This window comes from Cricetulus griseus, chromosome 2 (assembly GCF_003668045.3).
Source record: "Cricetulus griseus strain 17A/GY chromosome 2, alternate assembly CriGri-PICRH-1.0, whole genome shotgun sequence".
NCBI lineage: Eukaryota > Metazoa > Chordata > Mammalia > Rodentia > Cricetidae > Cricetulus > Cricetulus griseus.
In genome coordinates this window covers 454,829,821-454,850,174 of record NC_048595.1, presented here as the reverse complement: position 1 = coordinate 454,850,174, position 20,354 = coordinate 454,829,821, and the positions used below count along the sequence as shown (strand labels likewise).

At 46.2% G+C, this 20,354-nt stretch overlaps 1 protein-coding gene across 1 annotated transcript in view; it reads left to right on the top strand.

Annotated features, from left to right (window-relative positions):
- Twsg1 (twisted gastrulation BMP signaling modulator 1) overlaps positions 1–4,873 on the top strand; it is a 38,226-nt gene extending 33,353 nt beyond the window's left edge. The window contains exon 5 of the mRNA XM_027397769.2: positions 1,264–4,873. Coding sequence (XP_027253570.1) covers positions 1,264–1,445 — 182 coding nt within the window. The 3' untranslated portion in view covers positions 1,446–4,873. The remainder of the gene's footprint in view (positions 1–1,263) is intronic.
- Positions 4,874–20,354: the final 15,481 nt, after the last annotated feature.

The window sequence follows — 20,354 nt, the reverse complement described above, 5'->3', positions numbered from 1 at the left end:
GGGCACACCCTGTGCCCCAGCACGTCTGGGAAGCTCTGTGGGGTGAATCTAGGGCTCAAATGAGGCTTTCATGGCAAGTCCTCTACCCACTGAACCATCCCACTGGGTTTCCCTTTCTTTCTTGACACAGTTTGGTGTGTATTTGAATTCACTGTGTGAATTCATGGTCTCCTGCTGCAGCCCCCACGTGTTAAGATAGCATGTTTGTGCCACCGTGCCTGGGCCTTTGTTCTGTTCCCATGGATACTCTACTCATCTCTAAGGCTCATCCTTCAGTACCTGGAAGCCTTGCTGTTTATTCCCCTCAACACAAGCCCAGTGTTTTCTACTAGGCCTTCCCTCTATTCATTAGTTCTAAGTGGCTCTAAAAAAAGTAATTTAGTCCCAGCCAGACAAGGTGGCACATGCATGTAATCCCAGGACCAGATGGCCAAAGCAGGAGCAGCAGGAGTTTCTTGACCAGTCTTGGCTGCATAAGCAAGAGACTGCTTACAGCAGCAACAGCATGTTTCTCCCTCCTGGGGAGCGGGAGAACAAACAAAATTAAAAAAGCCTTAACTTTTGATGATACACTCTCTGTTGGTGATTTCTATTGTCTTTGGTTTGTTTTGTTATGTCTTAGCTGAACAGCCACATGGGATTAAGAACTGCAGAGTTAAAAACCATCCTGTGGCAATCCTGTGCTGATCCTTTGTGTCATTTAGATTACTTGCTTCAGTACAAATTCTCAGTATAACTTTAGGACAGTATTTTTCAATCTTGTCTGGACTGGAGAAGTATGTCTTTGGAGAAACCTCAGTTTAGGAAGCAGCCATGTTGCTTCGAAGATGGTTGCTATCCAGATAATGTAACCTTTGTGTCTTTGTCTTCTGTGTGTGAAGTGAAGATCTGTCAACACAGGTAGCAAACAAAGGTCTTTTTTTCCTCAGTTTTGTCCTGTGCTGATCAGCAGTAAGAGAACTAGGAAAGCCGGGCGGTGGTGGCGCACGCCTTTAATCCCAGCACTCGGGAGGCAGAGGCAGGCGGATCTCTGTGAGTTCGAGACCAGCCTGGTCTGCAAGAGCTAGTTCCAGGACAGCCTCCAAAGCCACAGAGAAACCCTGTCTCGAAAATCCAAAAGAGAGAGAGAGAGAGAGAGAGAGAGAGAGAGAGAGAGAGAGAGAGAGAGAGAGAGAACTAGGAAAATAACTACTGGTATTATTAACTGCTGAGTGGCAGAGCTCTTGTTGCTTGTGCTGAAGTCTTCATTGTTTTGTTTTTCAGAGCACATGTGCACTGTGGTCTACTTTGATGACTGCATGTCCATACACCAGTGTAAAATATCCTGTGAGTCCATGGGAGCCTCCAAGTACCGCTGGTTTCATAACGCCTGCTGCGAGTGCATCGGTCCAGAGTGCATCGACTATGGCAGCAAAACTGTCAAGTGTATGAACTGCATGTTTTAAAGAAGGAAAAGAAACGAAGTTTAGTTCATAGGAGGACATGGAAATGACTCAATAAGTCATGAAATGTGCAGACATCATGAGTCAAGTATGCGAGGGACATGTTAAATTATACTATTATAGCTGTACTTGCTATGCTTGTTGCCTGTTAGTGTATGTGTTTTCCATTGGCTACAGTAGAACTTGTCTATGAGAGTAGGGTCCAGAGGAACCCTAGAAGATCTCAAGCTCTGACAGAAGGATAGTACTTTCTGTTCCGAGTGGTAGAGAAGACTGTCACCAGGGGTTGTGGCTTTCACCTGCCAATCCCAAGACACCAGGTCTCTACGCTTCCACCTTTCTTAACCGTGCCTTGGATTGCTTATCTGTTTTATATAAATAGAGTAAATATTATAGTATATAATTCTAACAACTCACATTCAGGCCACTGTAAAAGCTTAATTTCAAACTGTTTTTCATTGTTTCAGAGAGTAAATATTTACTATATGTTACTATATATTACAACACAAAACTTTTACCTAGGGCCAGTAAGCTGACTCAGTGGATAAAGGTGCTTGCTACCCCACCTGACGACATGTGCTCCATCCCCAGTCCCCAGAGTGGAAGGAGACAGCCAACTCCTGCAAGTTGTCCTCTGACCTCCACGTGTGCTCAGTGACACACACAGGTGTACACTCGGGCACACACGCACGCGCGCGCGCGCACACACACACACACACACACACACACACACACACGTCTAAAAGAATTTTAAACCACCTATGTGGTGAGATCTGCCCTACAGCACTCATGCTGACAGTGACTTAGACATTATCTTCCACTTGTGTTGGCATCAAGCCATCTCCACCAAGAACTGCAGCATGCCGTTGACACTGCACTAAAGCTCTGTGAGGATCTGGGTGCAGAAGTAGCCAGGGAAAGAGCAGCCAGGCTGTAGATCATGTGATGCCACATCAGGCATTAGTAGGTCAACTCAGTAGAGGTGACAGTGGGGCGCTCGGGAACAGCACCAGGGTCAGCTCAGCACTAGCAAAGCAGCCAGTCCCTCACTCCACACGTGAGGCTGGGGAGGAGTGCACAGACGTGAACTGAGAATGTCAGGAACCATCTGTAGTCACTATTTTAGTTTCTCCGTAATATCACATTTGTCTCTGGATATCTGAATCTAATATCTCATTAAATAAGCCTCATATTTTGGAAAGCTATATTTCTGAAAGTAGAGGGGAAATCTGTCCAATATGTTCCCTTCTAGCATACTGTGGAGTCATCTAGTTAGCTTCTTATATAGTGTTCCCATAGAGAGGAGCTGAAATACTATATGCCCTTCATAGAAATAAAATCCTTACCTTTAAGCATGAATCTAAAACAAATATTTATAATATACACATTCAATGTAATAAAATTGCTTATTTTCTCGAGTGTGTTTTTGAATTAAAGTAACTTTTAGGAATACTCTATATATTTTAGTACATAAAATAGAAAATGTTCTTAAATACATTTTGCATTTTTATTTGAATAGTAGTTAGTTACAAGATCATTTGTGGTATTATGGCTATCCATTATAAAATCTAAGCTCTTTCTGATAATTGAAGATTACTGAAGGTACGTCAGCCTTCTGGGTGGATCTGACGACTGTTAAACATCAAGTGTCCTCTCTCTCTCATCCACACCCCTGTTTAAAAGTGCCTTGCAGACATTTCAGCTCCTTTCCCAGCTCCCACACAGCCCGACACCGAGGCTGTGCTGAGGGAGGGCTCTTTGAAGGACTGTAGCTCCAGCTTGGTTTGCTAATCAAGGACTGTCATGCCATGAACACAAGCCTCCCGTGTTCTTTTGTTTGTTTGTTTGTTTGCTGTTTTGTTTTGTCTTGAGACATGGTCTCTATGCAGCCCCCACTGGCCTGGAACTTGCTATGTAGATGAGGCTGCTATCCTCATGTTTGCTTATGATGTCCACAAACATTGTTAAAATATATCTTCACCTTTTTAAGCTTTTTATTGTCACAATTTAAAATGTTGTATGTCTTTTTTACCCCATGCATCATACATTTCTATGTGGGCAGGTTTTTTTTGGTTTTTTGGTTTTTTTGTTTGTTTGTTTGTTTGTTTGTTTGTTTGAGACAGGGTTTCTCTGTGTAGTCCTTGAATTCACTCTGGAGACCAAGGTGTCTCTGCCTCCCAAGTGCTAGGATTAAAGGCATATGCCACTACCACCTGGCATGTGAACAGTTTCTTAAACCAATTGCTTTAACTGTTTTTTATCGTCCTGTTTTCCACATTAGAAGTAATTCCCATGGATAAATTTTGTATTTACGTTTTGTGTATTTCTCCTGGTTTTCCAAGGCCTTGAGAAAAAAGCAGCATTCAGCTGACAGGTTTTATTTTCACAGCTAGGATTGTGTGGTCCCCACCACTTGAGAAGCTGAACAAGGAAGGACCAAAGCCATCTTGGGGTACATAGTAGGGTACCATCTCAAAAAAGCAAAAAACAAACAAAAAACCCTTTGTAGTTCTGTACTCAACGTTCTGAGTAATTTTTTAATTGAAATTAAACATTTAGTAGCACCATTCTAGCATATTCTAATTCATTGAAAATTTTGTAAGTTTGTTTCTTTTTCAATAAAAAATGATGTTGTCTTTATTACAGCCAGATTTTAAAACACTAGATTTTAAGGGCCAGGGTTGAAGCCTGTGATGGAGCTCTTGGTTATTGTGGGCACAGCCCTGGGTTCCACCCTGAGTGCCAACAAGAAACAAAACAGCAGGGTGTGAATCCATGCACGCACACACACACACACACACACACACACTGTCCTGTAGCAAGACATGGACAGGCTGCTTCCCCATATGACCTCTGATTATGACTGGAACTATATTCGTGTTAATGGTACAAACGCAAACATTGATTCAAGTAGAACGTTTGCTTACACAGGATGCTATCCATGCAAGGGTCTTCACACCAAGGGATGACTTTTTTTGGGGGGGGGTTAAGACAGGGTTTCTCTGTGTAGCCCTTGCTGTCCTAGAACTCACTCTGTACATCAGGGTGGTCTCAAACTCACAGAGGTCCACCTGCCTCTGCCTCTGCCTCCCAAGTGCTGGGATTAAAGGCGTGCACCACCACCACCACCACCACCTAGCCAAAGTATAATTTCTAAAATTTCAGAAAATAAGATTGTCATTAGCATATTTTAAAAAGTATTTGTAAATCAAGCATCAAAATAGAGACTAAACCTTCTCTGGAAAAAGAATTGGTCCAAGTGAAAGATTTGTTCTTGGAAAACGTCTTTGAGACTATGAGTTCTTTTGTTCATTCCCAGGCGTCTGTTTATGGCATTTGATGTGACCTACAACACATGTAATCGTGTATATTCTCGTTGGTTGTCTCTGTAATCAAAAAAGTATTTTAATAAAAAATAGAAATGAGCATGACTCATGTTTTTCATTAATCTCGGCACAGAATGCTGACTGTGCATTCTGTCTGTGATGTTAACATTCTTTGCTGGATGTCCCCACAGAGTTGCAGTAACAGATGGTTGATCTGCAGGCAAATGTAGCAGGCCCCCAGCCCCTAATTAGCACAGCTGACACCATGATACAAACACTGTTCGAGCCTTGAAGGCCAGCATTCAGGCAGCACCAGGAGCAAAGGTTAAGTCAGTGGTTCCAGGGTGTGGCTTTAAAGGTTCCCAAGTGGAAGTCCCTGCCTCTGCTAACCCTGCAGGGTTGCCTCCATAGCTCCACTTCTCCATAACTGAAATGGGCCAGCCAGGATATGGGCTTGTGCATAGAAGACTAAGCCTGTGAGGCTCAGGGCTGCATATTTGTGGCAAACTTCCTGTGCAGCTGCAAGCTAACAATACTTTGTATTCGACTTTAAGACCATCCAAGTAGCGGCCTCTGCTGGGCTTACCTCACAACACAGTAGGCAGAGTGACGGAGACTGCCTGGAGTGCCCTTTCTAACCCATAAAGCTCACTCACCCTCAGTGGCACGCCTCCAACAAGACCACACCTCCTATTCCTTCCTAAACAGCCCACTAGTTGTGAACCAAACATTCAAATAGAGGAGCCTATGGAAGCCGTTCTCATTCAAACCACCACACACAGTAAACTCAATGCTAAATCACAGATAGGTCATTGTGGGCTACTGTATGGACATGCCATATCTGCAAGAGAAGGTAGGGCTCTCTGCCTTGTAGGGTAGAGGTTCCAGGAGAGATTTGTTAGGAAAGTGGCTCCAGAGTGGGAGGGTTAGAGCTGAGATGCAGAGTTGGAGACCACGCCAAAGCCTGAAACTCAGGCACCCAATGGCAGGACAGTGCCAGGTGCACCTGCCCCATCTAGCGGCCTTTGTAAACCAGGGGTGGTGGTGCACACCTTCAGTCCCAGCACTGTTGAGGCCCCCACACGGCTACCATCGTCACATTTCAGCAGGAAGTAACCTAGAAGACGCTACGCCCCCGTTCCCCATTATTGTTTATTAGGGTAGTGTAAGCCTAGTTAAGAATGACCTTCTTATTGTTTAGAGTTGGGATTGGAAGGAGGTGTTCAAGTTAGACACCCTTTCCACATGACTTTAAGACTTAGCTGGAATAGACATAGGATGTGTCATAGCAGATTATTGTATCTTCTTGTATTTCACCTTTATGATTGCTAAGTTTAGACGTTTTACACTATTAAGTTTTAATCCTCTTTTAGACTAAAAGGGAAATTGTAGGGAGACACCCTAGCCCCGCCCAATAGTCCTGAGACAGGTACCAGGTGGACCCGGGACTCGCCCATAAGGGCGTGGTGAAGGAAAGCTGCGGTGACTAAGGTAAGGGAAGCTTCTTAAAGGCTGCACGTGGAGACCCTGGCCCCTCTTTGTCTGGCCGAGCTTGCTGGGTTCCTGTGACCTCGCTCTGGCCTGCATTTTGCCCTGGTGCTTTCTTGAATAAAGAAATCTTACCATCACGGACTGATTCATCCTTTAGCGCACGCTGCAACCTTTATTCTCTGAGTTCGAGGCCACCATGGTCTACATAACAAGCTCCATGAGAGACAGTACAATGGGGAGAGGCCCTACTTCAAAAAATATATGTATTTTTAAATTGATACATAGTAATTACACATATTTGTGGGACATAGTGTGACCCTTCAGGACTTGTATACAATGTGTAATGACTACACACACACACACACACACACACATGCACGCACGCATGCACACACGCACACACAGAGTCTGTCATCTCAGACATTGTTTCTTTGTGTTGGGAACGTTAAAGAAAAAACAAACCCCTTCCTACTACTAACTTTTTTAAAGTTCTGTTCTGGCCAGCCCTGGTTACCCTGCTGTGCCATGACCACCAGAAGGTGCCCCCCCCCCCCCCCACACTACACCGCCGCACACAATACCACACCTCTCCTGCCTCTGACCCACGTGCTTCCGGCGGGAGGCCGCCCTCCACTCTGCTGCTTCCATAGGCCTGCAGTGCTGGCCTTCTGAGCCCCCAGCTTATATGACCTAATATTCCCGTGTTCCCGTGGACTGCAGAACGCAGAGTTCCTGATGTGGCTAAGTCACACTGAGTATGTGTGCTCTTCCTGTTTCATTCTCCCATTGAGCTGTTTGGGACCCAATAAGCCTGGTGTCTGTTGCAGAACAGGAGGTGTCCTGGGGAACTGTGGGTCTTCAACATTCTGGTTTTTTTCCTAACCACTTGAGAAGTAAATTCAAGCCAGGTGGTGGTGGCACTCGCTTTTAATCCCAGCACTCGGGGCGCAGGCAGGTGGGTTTTACCCAATGTTGGTGGAAAATTACAGGAGGCCATTGTATTGGCTTAAAAGCCTTTGCAGGAACAAGCAGAGCAAAATAGTCTCTCACACCCCAAGAAAGACCCAGAATCTAACTGTAAGGACGCTGGTATGACCCTGACAGACCAGTTTTTCTTGAAAAAGCAGACTGCTGTCTGCTGAGCATAAGGAAGCCCGTCTGTTTAATCTTTACTCAACAAATAACCAGATGCAACCTGATCATAGTCAGTCAGGGTTTTTTGTTTGTTTGTTTTTTCTATGTCATTTCCTTGTTTTTAATTTACAAAACCCACTGTTCTGATGGATGGAGGCTCTTTCTGTTTTGTGGAGGACAAGGATAGATCTGTGGCCAGGATCTTACAGTATCTAGTATTGTCTTTTAACTCATTTAATTTTTGATGAAGCTGGGCTTTATTGTAAGGCTGTTTAGCACAAATAATGTAAAACCCAGAGACAGACAGCGGGGTTCAAGACGAAGAGCAGAGAAGCGAAACAGCAATGCTGGTGAGAGTCAAACAGCAGAGCCGCTGCCTCCTGGGCTGTGCAAAGGGGACCCCTGCAGCGAGGGGCGGGGCCTTCCCCAGCACACCGGCCTCCAAACAGCCACTCTTCTGCTCTTGCTGTCTGATTTCTGAATAGAAAGCAGAACATCGTGAACATGGTAGAAGGGAAGAAATTGTTTTTATTCAATATTTGAGTCTTCTGATGCTAATGAGTTACATAGATGGACTAAAAAAGAAAGAAAGAAAAGAAAAGAAAAAAAACACCCATAATTTCAGTCGTTTTCAAAGGCAGATCTTGCTGCTGGAGCAGTAAGTGGTCAGGCCTGCAGTGGAGGCCACGTGCCGCCAGCCCATAAGCTGAAGGAGGGCCTCAGCACCGGTCCTGGATCTCAGAGCCAATCCACAACAGCTGCACCCTGGGAGGACACCTCTCCCATCATCCACAGTCTCACTGATGGCATGCCCTGTGTGGATTGTCTCCATACCTGTGCTGGCTAGTTTTATGTCAACTGGACACAAACTATAGTCATCTGAGAAATGGGAACCTCAATTGAGAAAATGCTTCCTGAAGATTGGGCTGTGGGCAAGCCTGTAGAGCATTTTCTTAATTAGTGATTGATGGGGAGGGCCCAGCCCATGGTGGGTTGTGCCATCCCTGGGCTGCTGGTCCTGGGTTCTATGAGAAAGCAGGCTTTGTAAGCCATGAGGAGCAAGCCAGTAAGCAGCTCCCCTCCATGGCCTCTGTGTCAGCTCCCGCCTCCAGGTTCCAGCCCTGTTTGAGTTCCTGTCCTGACTTCCTTCAGTGATGAACAGCAATGCTGAAGTATAAGCCCAATAAACCCTTTCCTCCCCAACTTGCTATTGGCTGTGGTGTTTTGTCCCAGCAACAGTGACCCTAACTAAGACATCTCATGGTGATGACACCTACACCCTTCTTTTGTTTCCTCTCTTCTCTCTGTTTGTGTGGTGGCCAAAAGCCACCTCAGGTGTCATTCTTCAGAAGCTGTCTAGCATGTTTTTTGAGAAATGGTCTCATAGGCCTGGATGCTGGCTGGCTAGTGAGCCTCACAGGCCATCTCTGCCTCCCCAGCGCTGAGTTGTGTGTCCCTCCATGCCTGGCTTTTTGTTTGTTTGTTTTGTTTTTTCTTTAATCCAAGTTCTAGGGATGGAGACCAAATCCTCATGCTTGCAAAGCAAGCCCTGAGCTGACAGAGCAGTCTCCCCAGTTCCCCTCCACTGACAGAGCAGTCCCATACCCACTGGCTCCTGGGGGGCTAAGAAAGTCACGGCCATGGAGGAGAGGTGTTGGAAGCCAGCTCCAGAGGCTGGGCTGTTTACAATGCTGGGTAAAAACAAGGGAAGGTCAGTAAGGTCTCTCAGTAAGCAACCTGAGTGAGAACTGGACTAAACCATCCTAATTACACGGGGCTGGGAGATAGTGGGGCTGAGAAACTGTGAACAGTCCCCAGTCACATACAGGGTGCGGCCATTTCACCTGGCCCTCACTGAGCTTGCAGACCCACCTACCTTGATTCCAGAGTTCTCAGTCCCTAGTGTGCGCGCCTGTGTCTTAGTGCACAAGGACTTCTTTGCCACGATTCCATTAGTTCTTGAGTAATTTCAGTTGATGTTTACAGCCCAAACCCTAAGAGAGAAAACACACTCTTAGACTTTCTGTGTCTGCACAAATGTAACTGTATAGTTATAAGATGAATCAGACTGAAATGATACATTGTAACCTTAGCATGATAATATATTGTGAGCATTCCCCTGAGTTATAGGACCCTTGCAAGGTGCCCAAGCCTGTGAACACTCCTCACTAAAGCTCACAAAAGCGTGGAGACCTGAGTTTGATCCCCAACACGCATGTAAAAGGCGGTTCCAGTCATCATCCCAGGGACAGGACAGGGAGTGGAAGAAGACAAATCCCTGAGGCTAGCTGGCCAGCTTCCCTTAAAGACTATTAAATAGCAAGGTGGGGCCACAGCTGGCTCAGCAGGTAAAGGTGCTTGCTACTGAGCCTGCTCAGTCTCTAGGTCTCCCAGAAAGCTGGAAACCGGCTCTTGGAAGTTGTCCCTGACCTATATACACAAACAATCAATCCACCAACCCATGTAAAACATTCTTGAAAAAGCAAGGTGGACTGCTCCTGAAGATAGGCAGCTGAGAGTGACCTCTGGCCTCTGTATACACACACACACTTGAACACATATGTGACCAAGCATCCACACACATGTCAAACGGAAAGCATAACCTGTGATTCTGTTCTGAGGCCTTTTACATTGATTCACTCTGTCTGTGTCTCTGTGTATGTGTGTCTGTATATATGTGTCTTTGTGTGTGTGTGTGTCTGTGTGTACTGAAATGTACCCATCACCTGCAACATACTTCCGGCAGGGGGTGGGAGGGTGGGGCTGGGCGGGGGACACACTTCCCAGGCCAGGCTGCCTTCCAGGAGCCCGGACAGACCTCACCCTCACCCTCACTCATTTGTGTACCTTTTGTAGGTCAGAGGTACACATTGATGACTTTCTCTCTTTTCTGAAATAGCCATTCACTGATTGACTGGTTACCCGGTAAACTCCCGCCTGTCTCCACTCTCCAGATCTGGAGTTATGTGCAGCCATGCCTGGCTTTTATCCAGGGATCTGAACTCAGGTCCCCCCATGCAAGCCCTTTACCTACAGAGTAGGTGCTTAGTGTGGGACGGGGGCCAGCGCAGTGGAGACTCGGGGAGTGTGGAGACCTCTCCCCTGGCCCAGAACAAGGTCTAGGCAGGCACCTGCTCTTCAGCTCACTGCTCTGGGTCACAGTCCAGGAGACACCCACGGCTGTCTCTGCTCAGCTCTGGTTCTGGCTGCTGGGGAAAGAAGACATGGCCTGGCTTTACCTCAGAGCCCATCCCTGTTCTCAGAAAGAAAGAAAAGGAAGTATGCAGGAGCATGTGACATAAGAGCCCAGATGGTCAGCTTTTGAGAAGACAAGGCTTATTGGGCACATTAAGAGGGTCCATCCTCATGGCTTAGTCCCATGGCACTGCTCTGGCAGCAGTGGTCAAGATGGGGGTTTGTGCTCAGGGAACCTGTAGCTTAATGTCCAGGAAGTAAGAGTGTAAGGGGCCCGAATTCCAGTATTTCAAGGGCACAGTTCAAGACCTAACTTCCCCTGGCCAGACCCCTCTTCCTAAAGTTGTACCACCTGTGGAGCCACAGGCTGGAGACTAAGCCTTCAACCCCCCTGCCTTCGGGGAAGATTCGGGAGCTAACTATAACGGCCCCTATTTTATATGGTGCAAGGAGGGAAAAAACAAATTAATACTTGTGCTACAAATTCAAGAATATCTCAAAGACTTGGGTTTGATGCTCAGCCGAAGCTGTGCATATGTGGGGAAGGGCACGTTTTATGTGTTCGAAAGATGAGATTCTGTTTACTTTTAAACTATGTACACACGTGCACAATTTTACAAAACAAAAACGGATCTGGGTATGTTGGTTCACACCTATGCTTCGATGGCTGGGGAAGGGTGCGCTGGAGGTCAGCCTGGGCCTATGGAGCAAGATCCTGTCTTCATTCCTTCCCTTGAGAATGGGAAGGGCAGTGGATTTCTGTTGAGTTTACTGTGACTTGAAGTTTTCCTCAATATATTACTGTTTGCTATGCCTGTACAGGTGGGTCTGTCTTCATCTTCCAAACCACACTGTATCTTCACGAGGAGAAGCAGTTGGTGTAGGGGTAGGTCCAGGGCCCCAGCGTACAGCAGGAAGAGGCTGGGAGACAGCGGTGAGGCCCAACTGGCAGCGACTTGTCGGCATCTGCCCTCTGAAAGCCCCTTAGCGGCTAACCGCTCTGCTCTGCTCGCCCTGCCCTGCCCTGCCCTGCCCTGCCCTGGGGTGTAGCCTCGCTCACTTGACATCAACCTCTCATCTCTGTGAAAGGGGAACGTGAGCTGCTGCGGGAAATCCCCAAATTCCATCACTGTGAAAAGGCTTCCATGCCATTTCAAGTTTACATAGCACAAGCCCACCAAGTCTTCAAAGTCATTTTAAGTCATGTTAAATCCCATCCCTCTGCAGGGCATGGTGGCTCATGCCTGCAATCCCAATGCACTGCGGGTCGGGGGGGGGGGATTTCCGTCGGTGGGAGGACCACCAGGAATTCTGGGCCAATCTGGGCTACATAGGCCAACAGCGCCTGTAGTGTGAGGCCCAGCGCCCCCAAATAACCTGCCCTCTTCCTCTCCCCTTTATTTCTTGGACTTGTAAGGAATCGAAGGAAAACTTCAAATGTGTAGACTGTCAACTCCGCCCAGCTCAGTTCTTTTCTATGTATCGCCAAGAAAGAAATTCCCAGAAGCCAATCTGTAGAGATGATCTTCATGATGGTTGACCGGTGCTGTGTCAAGTGTGTCTGCTCACCAGCACTTGAATTTGCTTGTTCTCCACACAGTCTCACTAGACAGCCCTGTCTGTCCTGCAACTCACTGGACACCAGGCTGGCCTGGAACTCAGAGCTCCGCCTGCCTCTGCCTCCCGAGTGCTGGGATTAAAGGCGTACGACACCATCGCCCGGCACAAAAGCATTTCAATCTAACGTTTACTCACATAAGGAAATTTTTGTCAATAGTATACATGTACTTTTTTTTTTTTTTTTTTGGTTTTCGAGACAAGGTCTCTCTGTGTAGCTTTGGAGCCTATCCTGGCACTCACTTTGGAGACCAGGCTGGCCTGGAACTCACAGAGATCCGCCTGCCTCTGCCTCCCAAGTGCTGGGATTAAAGGCGTGCGCCACCAATGCCCGGTGCCCAACATATTTTTTAAATAATTTATTTAATTTTATTTTATGTGCATTGGTGAAGGTATCAGATCTACTGGAACTGGAGTTATAGACAATTGTGAGTCACCATGGAGATGCTGGGAATTGAAACCGGATCCTCTGGAAAGAGCAGCCAGTGCTCTTTACCACTGAGCCATCTCTCTAGCCCCAATTACTTTTAAAATAGAAGTTTAGCAGAATTTTTGATGAAAAAACGATCTCCCAAATCCTCCTTCCCCAAACCTCTCTGGAAAGATAGGGCCTCTCTGCTTCTACTCTCTCGGCAGTCAGCTCAAGAATCCAACACTGTATCAACATTTTTAGATTTCGTAGACATTGTAACTCCTTGCTTTAAAGATGGCTTAACTCACACAGTTGCCCTTTTCCTCTTTTTAGGGCTGTGTGTGTGGGGGGGTGGGGGGTGTTTGAAATAACACTTCGATTCTAGACGTCCAGCCTATAATTCATGCATATTGACTCTTTGGCTCTTTAGGGTATAGATTCTTCAGCTTTCATCTCTAGACTCCACTGTGTACACGATGACTTTTATTTTGTTTTATTTTATTGTTTTTTGTTTCCTTTTTGTTTTTTTAATACAGGATCTCACTCTTTAGGTCTGGCTGGCCTGGAACTTTCTATGTAGACCAGAGTGACCTTGAACTCACAGAGATCTGTCTGCCTCTCCCTCTCAAGTGCTGGATTAAAGGTGTGCGCCACGATTCCCAGACTCATAGGATGATTTTAATGTTAAAAATTCTTCAATGGTGTATACATGATTATAATTTGAACTGAAAACATATTTTTGAAAATATGTTTAGATTCTGTTTCTTTTTTTCTTTTTTTACATTTTTCTAGTGTATGTGTGTGTGTGTTCACGTCATGGTGCTACTGTGGAAGTACACACACACACATCACACACACCATACACACACACACATCACACACTCACACACACACACACACCATACACACACACACATCACACACACACACATCACACACACACACACCACACACACACACACCATACACACACACACACACACACACACACACACACACACACACACACACACACACACACACACACACACACACACACACACACACACACACACACACACACACCACACATACCACACACACACACACACCACACACTCCACACACACATACACTCACACACACACACATACACTCACACACACACATACACACACACACACTCACAGCATCCCTGGCTGTGTGGCCTTCTTCTTCTTCTTGTATTATCTTTCTTACATGATTATTCCCAGCATTTCATTATCAATAGGAAGGATTGCTAGAGGTACAATGAAATAAATTCAAAAATAAAAAACCCTGCCGTTCTCTTTTCTAATACATAATCTATTGCTAATTATGTTATAGTCAGGGCCAGTGGCTCTCAACCTGTGCATCGCAAACCCTGCATATCAGGTATTTACATTGTGATTCATAACAGTAGAAAGATTACAGTTATGAAGTAGCAACAAGATAATTTTATGGCTGGAGGTCACCACGACATGAGGAGCACAGCCCCTGCTTTAGATCATTTCACGTGGGAGCCATGATTACCTTGTGTAACTGTCTGTGTTTCCTGGATTCTCGGTGCCTTTCTTGTGTGTGAAAGACAGACGGCGTGCCTTCTCTCCAGTAGACTTGTGGGTCACTTTGGTTCCTTCAGTGTCTCAAGTATTTTCTTCCAGCTTTCCCACACCACATTACACTGAGTGTGCAGTTTAAACTTCTTCCTAAAAAAGGATGTGTAGCACATACTCTTTCTACTTTTGTGTGTGTGCATGTGTGTCTATATGCTCGTGTGTGTGTGTGTGTGTGTGTGTGTGTGTGTGTGTGTGTGTGTGTCCATATGTTCATGTGTGTGCATGTGTATATGTGGTGTGTGTGTGTGGTGTGTGTGTGATGTGTGTGGTGTATGTGTATGTGGAGTGTGTGTGTGTTGTGTATGTGTGCATATGTGGTGTGTGTGTGTGTGTGTGTGTAGTGAATGTGTTCAATAAAAGGTCAGAGGACACCCTTTTGGATTTAATTCTCTCTTTCCACCATGTGGGCTCTGGGACTGAACTCAGGCCATCAGGCTTGGTGGCAAGCGCTTTTACCTGCTGAGCCGTCTTCTTGGCCTCCCACCTGACTCTTTGAGATGGGGTCTTTCACTAACCCTGATTTGGCCTGACCTGCTAGCCAGCAAGCTCCAGAGGCCCTCCTGTCCCCAACACTGGGATTATAGGTGCACACTGTGGGATCAGGCTTTTTTCTAAGGGTACCACAGACCTTCACACTGTCAGGACAAACAGGTAGGAGACATTTCCTAGCTCTTCTGACTTCTTACCTGTGTGCAAATACCTTTATTTTCCTTCCTCATTCAGCCAGCAGCTTGGTTGTAACAGGTGTTTTAAGTTGGAAGCATTTTGAATGTGTGAGGCAGCACCCTCATTTAACCTTGTTTTGCTCTAAAATCAATTTCTGAGCTTAGCATTTCCCTGTTTCTTGCAAACCGAGGGATCCTTAGTTGTTCATATTTACACTCTGAGCAATTGGGAATCTACCCCTCATTCAGAAAGGGCATGGGCTACCGGATGGTAGTAGAGACATTTTGGTAGTTAAATCAACTTTGTAATAAGAAAGGTTGTAACGAGAGGTTCTTTGTCCCAGCTGGTCCCACCACCCTTCAGCCCCAAATGAACACATGGACGCTATATTAGTTATAAAACTGTTGGCCAATGACTAGGGCTTCTTATTGGCTAGCTCTATCTTAATTATTAACCCATTTCTTTTAATCTAAGTATTTCCACGTGGTCTTATCTAACTGGAGAAGGGCTCAGACCTGTTACTCCTTTGGTGGCTCACATAGTGGCTGTTCTGGTGGCCCTCTCTGCCTACCTTTTCCAGAATTCTCTTTGTTTCCTAGGCCTGCCTATCTTACTGCCTCATTGGCCAACAATTTTATAATTAATATAAGTCTTTGTGTGATTATCTGGGGCTAAAGAGGTTGTGGGACCAGGCTGACAGGGCAGAAACTTTCATCAACAAAGGGTTTCTGAAAAAAAAAAAGTTCCAAACCAAGTGTGCTACAGGACTTAAAGTCAGGAAGCCATGACTTACTTCTGTGTGCTACCAGGTTCTAAAGATTGTAAAGTAATAAGCTCGTTAGTGCATACGAGTCCCTAGAAACTGCTAGATACCAGGAGAAGGACTGGGCTGTGGTTCAGCAGCACTGCTGCATATGGCAGCAGCTTCTCTAGTATGCTCAGCTCTAAGGTTTGATATCCAGCATGATTAAAAAAAAAAAAAAAAAAACATGTGTAAATGTGTTTCATGTTTCAAGAGGAGGTAAATTTTATTTGATAACAAGATAAAGGGAATGAAGCTGGGCATGTGACCCGTCCAGCAGGCCAGGTTATTCGAGGGTCTCGAGGGGGTTGTCACCTAAAGGGGTCATGAGGGCGAGAGAGGAATGGAGACCATGCGGCGTAAGAAAGGACGAGAGTCCGTCTGTGCAATGTCAAGGTCTCCATTTACTGGGGCTTAGAGTGGGCCTAAATAGCCCTGCAACAATAGAATTGGGGGGAATAATAGAAGGAACATCAGGTATTTGCTGGGACTGGAACATTCTTCTTGTCAGCCGGAACATCTAGTGGTCTTTCTTGGAGAAGCGAACAGAAAGGCTCCAGACCCTTTCTCGGAACAGAAGCAGTTAGCAGTTCCGCTTGGCCAAACCGTATCTAATTACAGGTTACAGGAGGCTCACAGAGCTGGCTTTAAGCCGCAAACTTACAGGTCATTAAAAGTCTTACAAAGGTGGGCTTTAAGCCGCATAGTTTTGGGCCCACGGCCCATTACAGGCATGGCGTTGCACGGCTTTAATCCCAGCACTCGGGAGGCAGAGGCAGGCGGATCTCTGTGAGTTCGAGGCCAGCCTGGACTACACAGAAAAACCCTGTCTTGAGAAAGAGAAAAAAGAAAATAATAATAAGTAATTTTAGGAGAATAATAAAGTATAAGAAGGGAAATTATGTTGGTATCGTATTTCCTACTTTCTGTATATAGACCAACTTCTTTTTCTTTTTTCTTCTGAATTTTATTTCTGAAACGGTCTTGCTGTGTATGTAGCTCAGGTTGGCCTATAACAGCAACCCTCCTCCTCCAGCCATCTGAGAGGTGATATTACAAGTTTGTGTCACTCTGCCTGGCTCTTAGATCAGTTTATTTTTTCTTGAATGTTGAATATTTAAAGTCATTTGACAACTTCATACATTGCATAATGTATTTTAGTCATTGTCACACCCCCACTGCACCCCCTTCCTCCCCCTCTGCCGAGGAACCCCCTTCTTTGTAACAGTCTGCCTCCTACATTTATGTCTTTTGTCCTGGTTTTGTTTGTTTTTGCCACCGACTGAATTTAATTAGTTACTTAGATGAACATTGGTGTGTGTGGGGGGTTATTCTTGGGCACACAGGAGGCTTGCCAGTAGTTACACCACTGATGAAAACAGCTCTCCTTCCCTCCACAACCATGGACTCCAAAGACCTCTTCCTAAACCCTTTCCCCATCCATGATGGAATGCTGGTGGCCCCATCTTAGGCAGGTGTCCATGGCTGTTTTGAGGTCGTGAGTGCAATGACTGTGTCATTTCCAAAAGACAGCACTTCATAGCGCTTCTGCCCACCCTCCGGCTCTTAGGTTCTTTCTGTCCCCTCTTCCATGATGCCCCCTGGGAGTCCTGAAGGAGGTCCTGTGAATGTCTCATTGGACACTCAACAGTATTCTCAGCACTTGGACCAGTGTGGAGTCTTTGCAGTTACCATCACCCACTACAAACAGAGGCTGCGCTGACCAGGGTTGAGGGCAGCACCAGTCTAGGGAAATAAGCTTACATATTCAGAAGGCGGTTGGCAGCATCTCCTGTGGGAGGAGAGAGAGAGAGCTCTGAGTGAGTGAGGTCCTGAGTGAACCAGTGCTGCTGACAGGAACATGGCCGTGTTGAGGACTCAGATCCGTGGGAAAATGGTCATTCCTATCCTACCCCCGAGATGAGGCTCAGAGGGTTAGCAAAGCCTTCCTCTGGTCCAAGTGTGGATGCTGGTAGTGTGCACGAAACACATCCGACATAGCCTTCTCCCCCAGGATGTCTGTGGCCTGAAGACTGCTCCCCTAGAGGGGCTGCTCCTACCTAGAGTCAGCCGGCTGCACGCAGGCAACCCTCATTCCTTGTTAGCTGTGAGCAATATTCCCACCTCTCTCCCAACTGTAGACAATAAATATGCCAAGTTTCTAAGGGGTTGTGGTTGCAGCCCACCTGACCCCAACATTCCTCTCTCTCTCTCTCTCTCTCTCTCTCTCTCTCTCTCTCTGTGTGTGTGTGTGTGTGTGTGTGTGTGTGTGTGTGTGTGTGTGTGTGTGTGTGTGTGTGTGTTCTTCATCCCTTTATTGCCCCAGTCAGGCCTAAGTCCCTGGAGCCATGCAGGATATAACAACATTGGATAAGCAAAACAATAGTAGTAGGTTGTCTCCCAGGACCTATGACATCTCCAGTCATTAAAAAAAATTATGTCTGAATATGGGTGTTTTGCCTGCATGTACATCTGTGTACCACGAGCTTGCCTAGCGCCTCCTGAGGTCAAAGAGGCATCAGGTCCCCTACAACTGGAGTTATGAATGGTTGTGAGCCACGTGCGGTGCTGGAAAGCAGGGAAAGCACACCGGGGCTCTCTGGAAGAACCACAAATGCTCGTAACCACTGAGTTGTCTCTCTAGCCCAGGAACTGCTTTTTTTTTAGGAGGTGGGGGATATTTATAATTGCTGGGAGAGAAAAGGGCTGGAGTATAGGTTAACAAAAACTAAGGACATGTTGAAAAGCCTTATGAATACCTACAACTTTGTAAGTTTATTTTAAAATAGGATTTTTTTTAAAGGTGTTAGGACAGAAACAACCTGCATTAGTGAACAATGTTTCTCAAGAAGCTATAGGCTATTAAATGCCGGGTGCATGATACCTCCTACAAGCTGTTTGTCAGGGAAGCCCCAGACACCCCCCAGACAACACAGCTATTGGAGTTGCTCTTGGTTGCATGACAGAAATAAAGTCAGAACTGACCCGGAAACTTCCTTTCTTACATCCAGCTTTCACAGCAGAGGCAGGAATTCTGCAGGTCACTGGGGGAAGAAGAGGCATCTGGCCTCACCCAGCACTGGAACCTGCGTTCTCTAAGAGTGACCAGTCAGGCAAGACACAGCCACCCACACAATACTGCTACCACTGTTAAGAGGGTCACCAACTGCTTTCTGACTGGATTTGCAGCCTGTCCCAAAGAAGGAAATGTATGCCTATTACTGTAAACCTAGTCAGAAGCTCATGGCTCGGTGAGTTAGAGCACTGTCTGCTCTTCCAGAGGACTCAGGTTTAATTCCCAGAACCCACACAGTGGCTCACAAACATTCATAACTCTAGTTGTAGGGGACCTGAGCCCTCTTCTGACCCCCACAAGCAACAGGCACACCTGTGGTGCACAAACATACATGTGAGCAAAACAGACACATAAGATACATAGATAAAAACATTTATTTTGCCGGGCTTTGGTGGTGCACGCCTTTAATCCCAGCACTCGGGAGGCAGAGGCAGGTGGATCTCTGTGAGTTCGAGGCCAGCCTCCAGAGCCAGTGCCAGGATAGTCTCCAAAGCTACACAGAGAAACCCTGTCTCGAAAAAACCAACCCCCCCAAAAAAAACCACCACCACCAAAAACAACAACAACAAACATTTATTTTTATTTTTTATTTTTTGAGACAGGGTTTCTCTGTGTAGCTTTGGAGCCTATCCTGGCACTCACTTTGTAGACCAGGCTGGCCTGGAACTCACAGAGATCTCCTGCCTCTGCCTCCCGAGTGCTGGGATTAAAGGCTTGCTGCACTGCCTGGCATATGTTTATTTTTAAAAAAGCAGTTTCCTTCAGATTGTGGTGACTCTTATTTTTTTTTTTTAATTGATGTCTGAATGTAGAATTTCCTCAATTTTGTCTTCTATCCCTGATATTTGTTCTCCTGCTTTATCTTGCTTATTGGTAATACTCTCCCCTGTGTTTTTTGACTTGTTAAATTTTCTCTTTTAAAAACGTTATTTTGATGTCCAGGTATCCATGGGACTGTGCTGAGGGGGCTCACAGAGGCCAGAAGATGGCACCAGATCTCCTGGAGCTGGACGCAGAAGCAGTTGTGAGCTGCTTGTTGTTGTGGGTGCTGGAACTGAACCCAAGCTCACCTCCTCCTTTGGAAGAGCCACACATGCTCTTTAGTAGGCTGTCTGTAGCCAGATGATAGGTCTCTCCGAAAAAGTTAAAGAACAGGTTTCTTTTGAACAAACCAACTCCCTGGTGAGCCCTCCAGCCCCAGAGATCCAGGCAGGAGAAGTCAGCACCTGAACTAAAGCAGGGAGCTTAAATGCCCTGTAGGCGAGGGGTGATGATGTGCCCAACACAAGCTGGGTTTGTGCTCCCAAATATGGTCAAAAGCTGAGCACTTTAGGCAGGGACTTGGGCCGCTGGCAACTTCAGGGCAGGAGCTGCTGTAGCTGCCAGGAATGCGGGACCGGGCTCTGTTTTGGAGCCTCCCCTTTGCTGGAAATTCCCTGAGAGGGCGGGGTTTGGAAAGACAGGAAGAGGGGCTCAAAGTCCCAGCTGAACAGGCTCCACCACTGCGCTATTTCCCCAGCCCCAGATTACTGAGATTTTTGTTCTTGATACATCTGTTCACTTTTTTGTTGATGTTC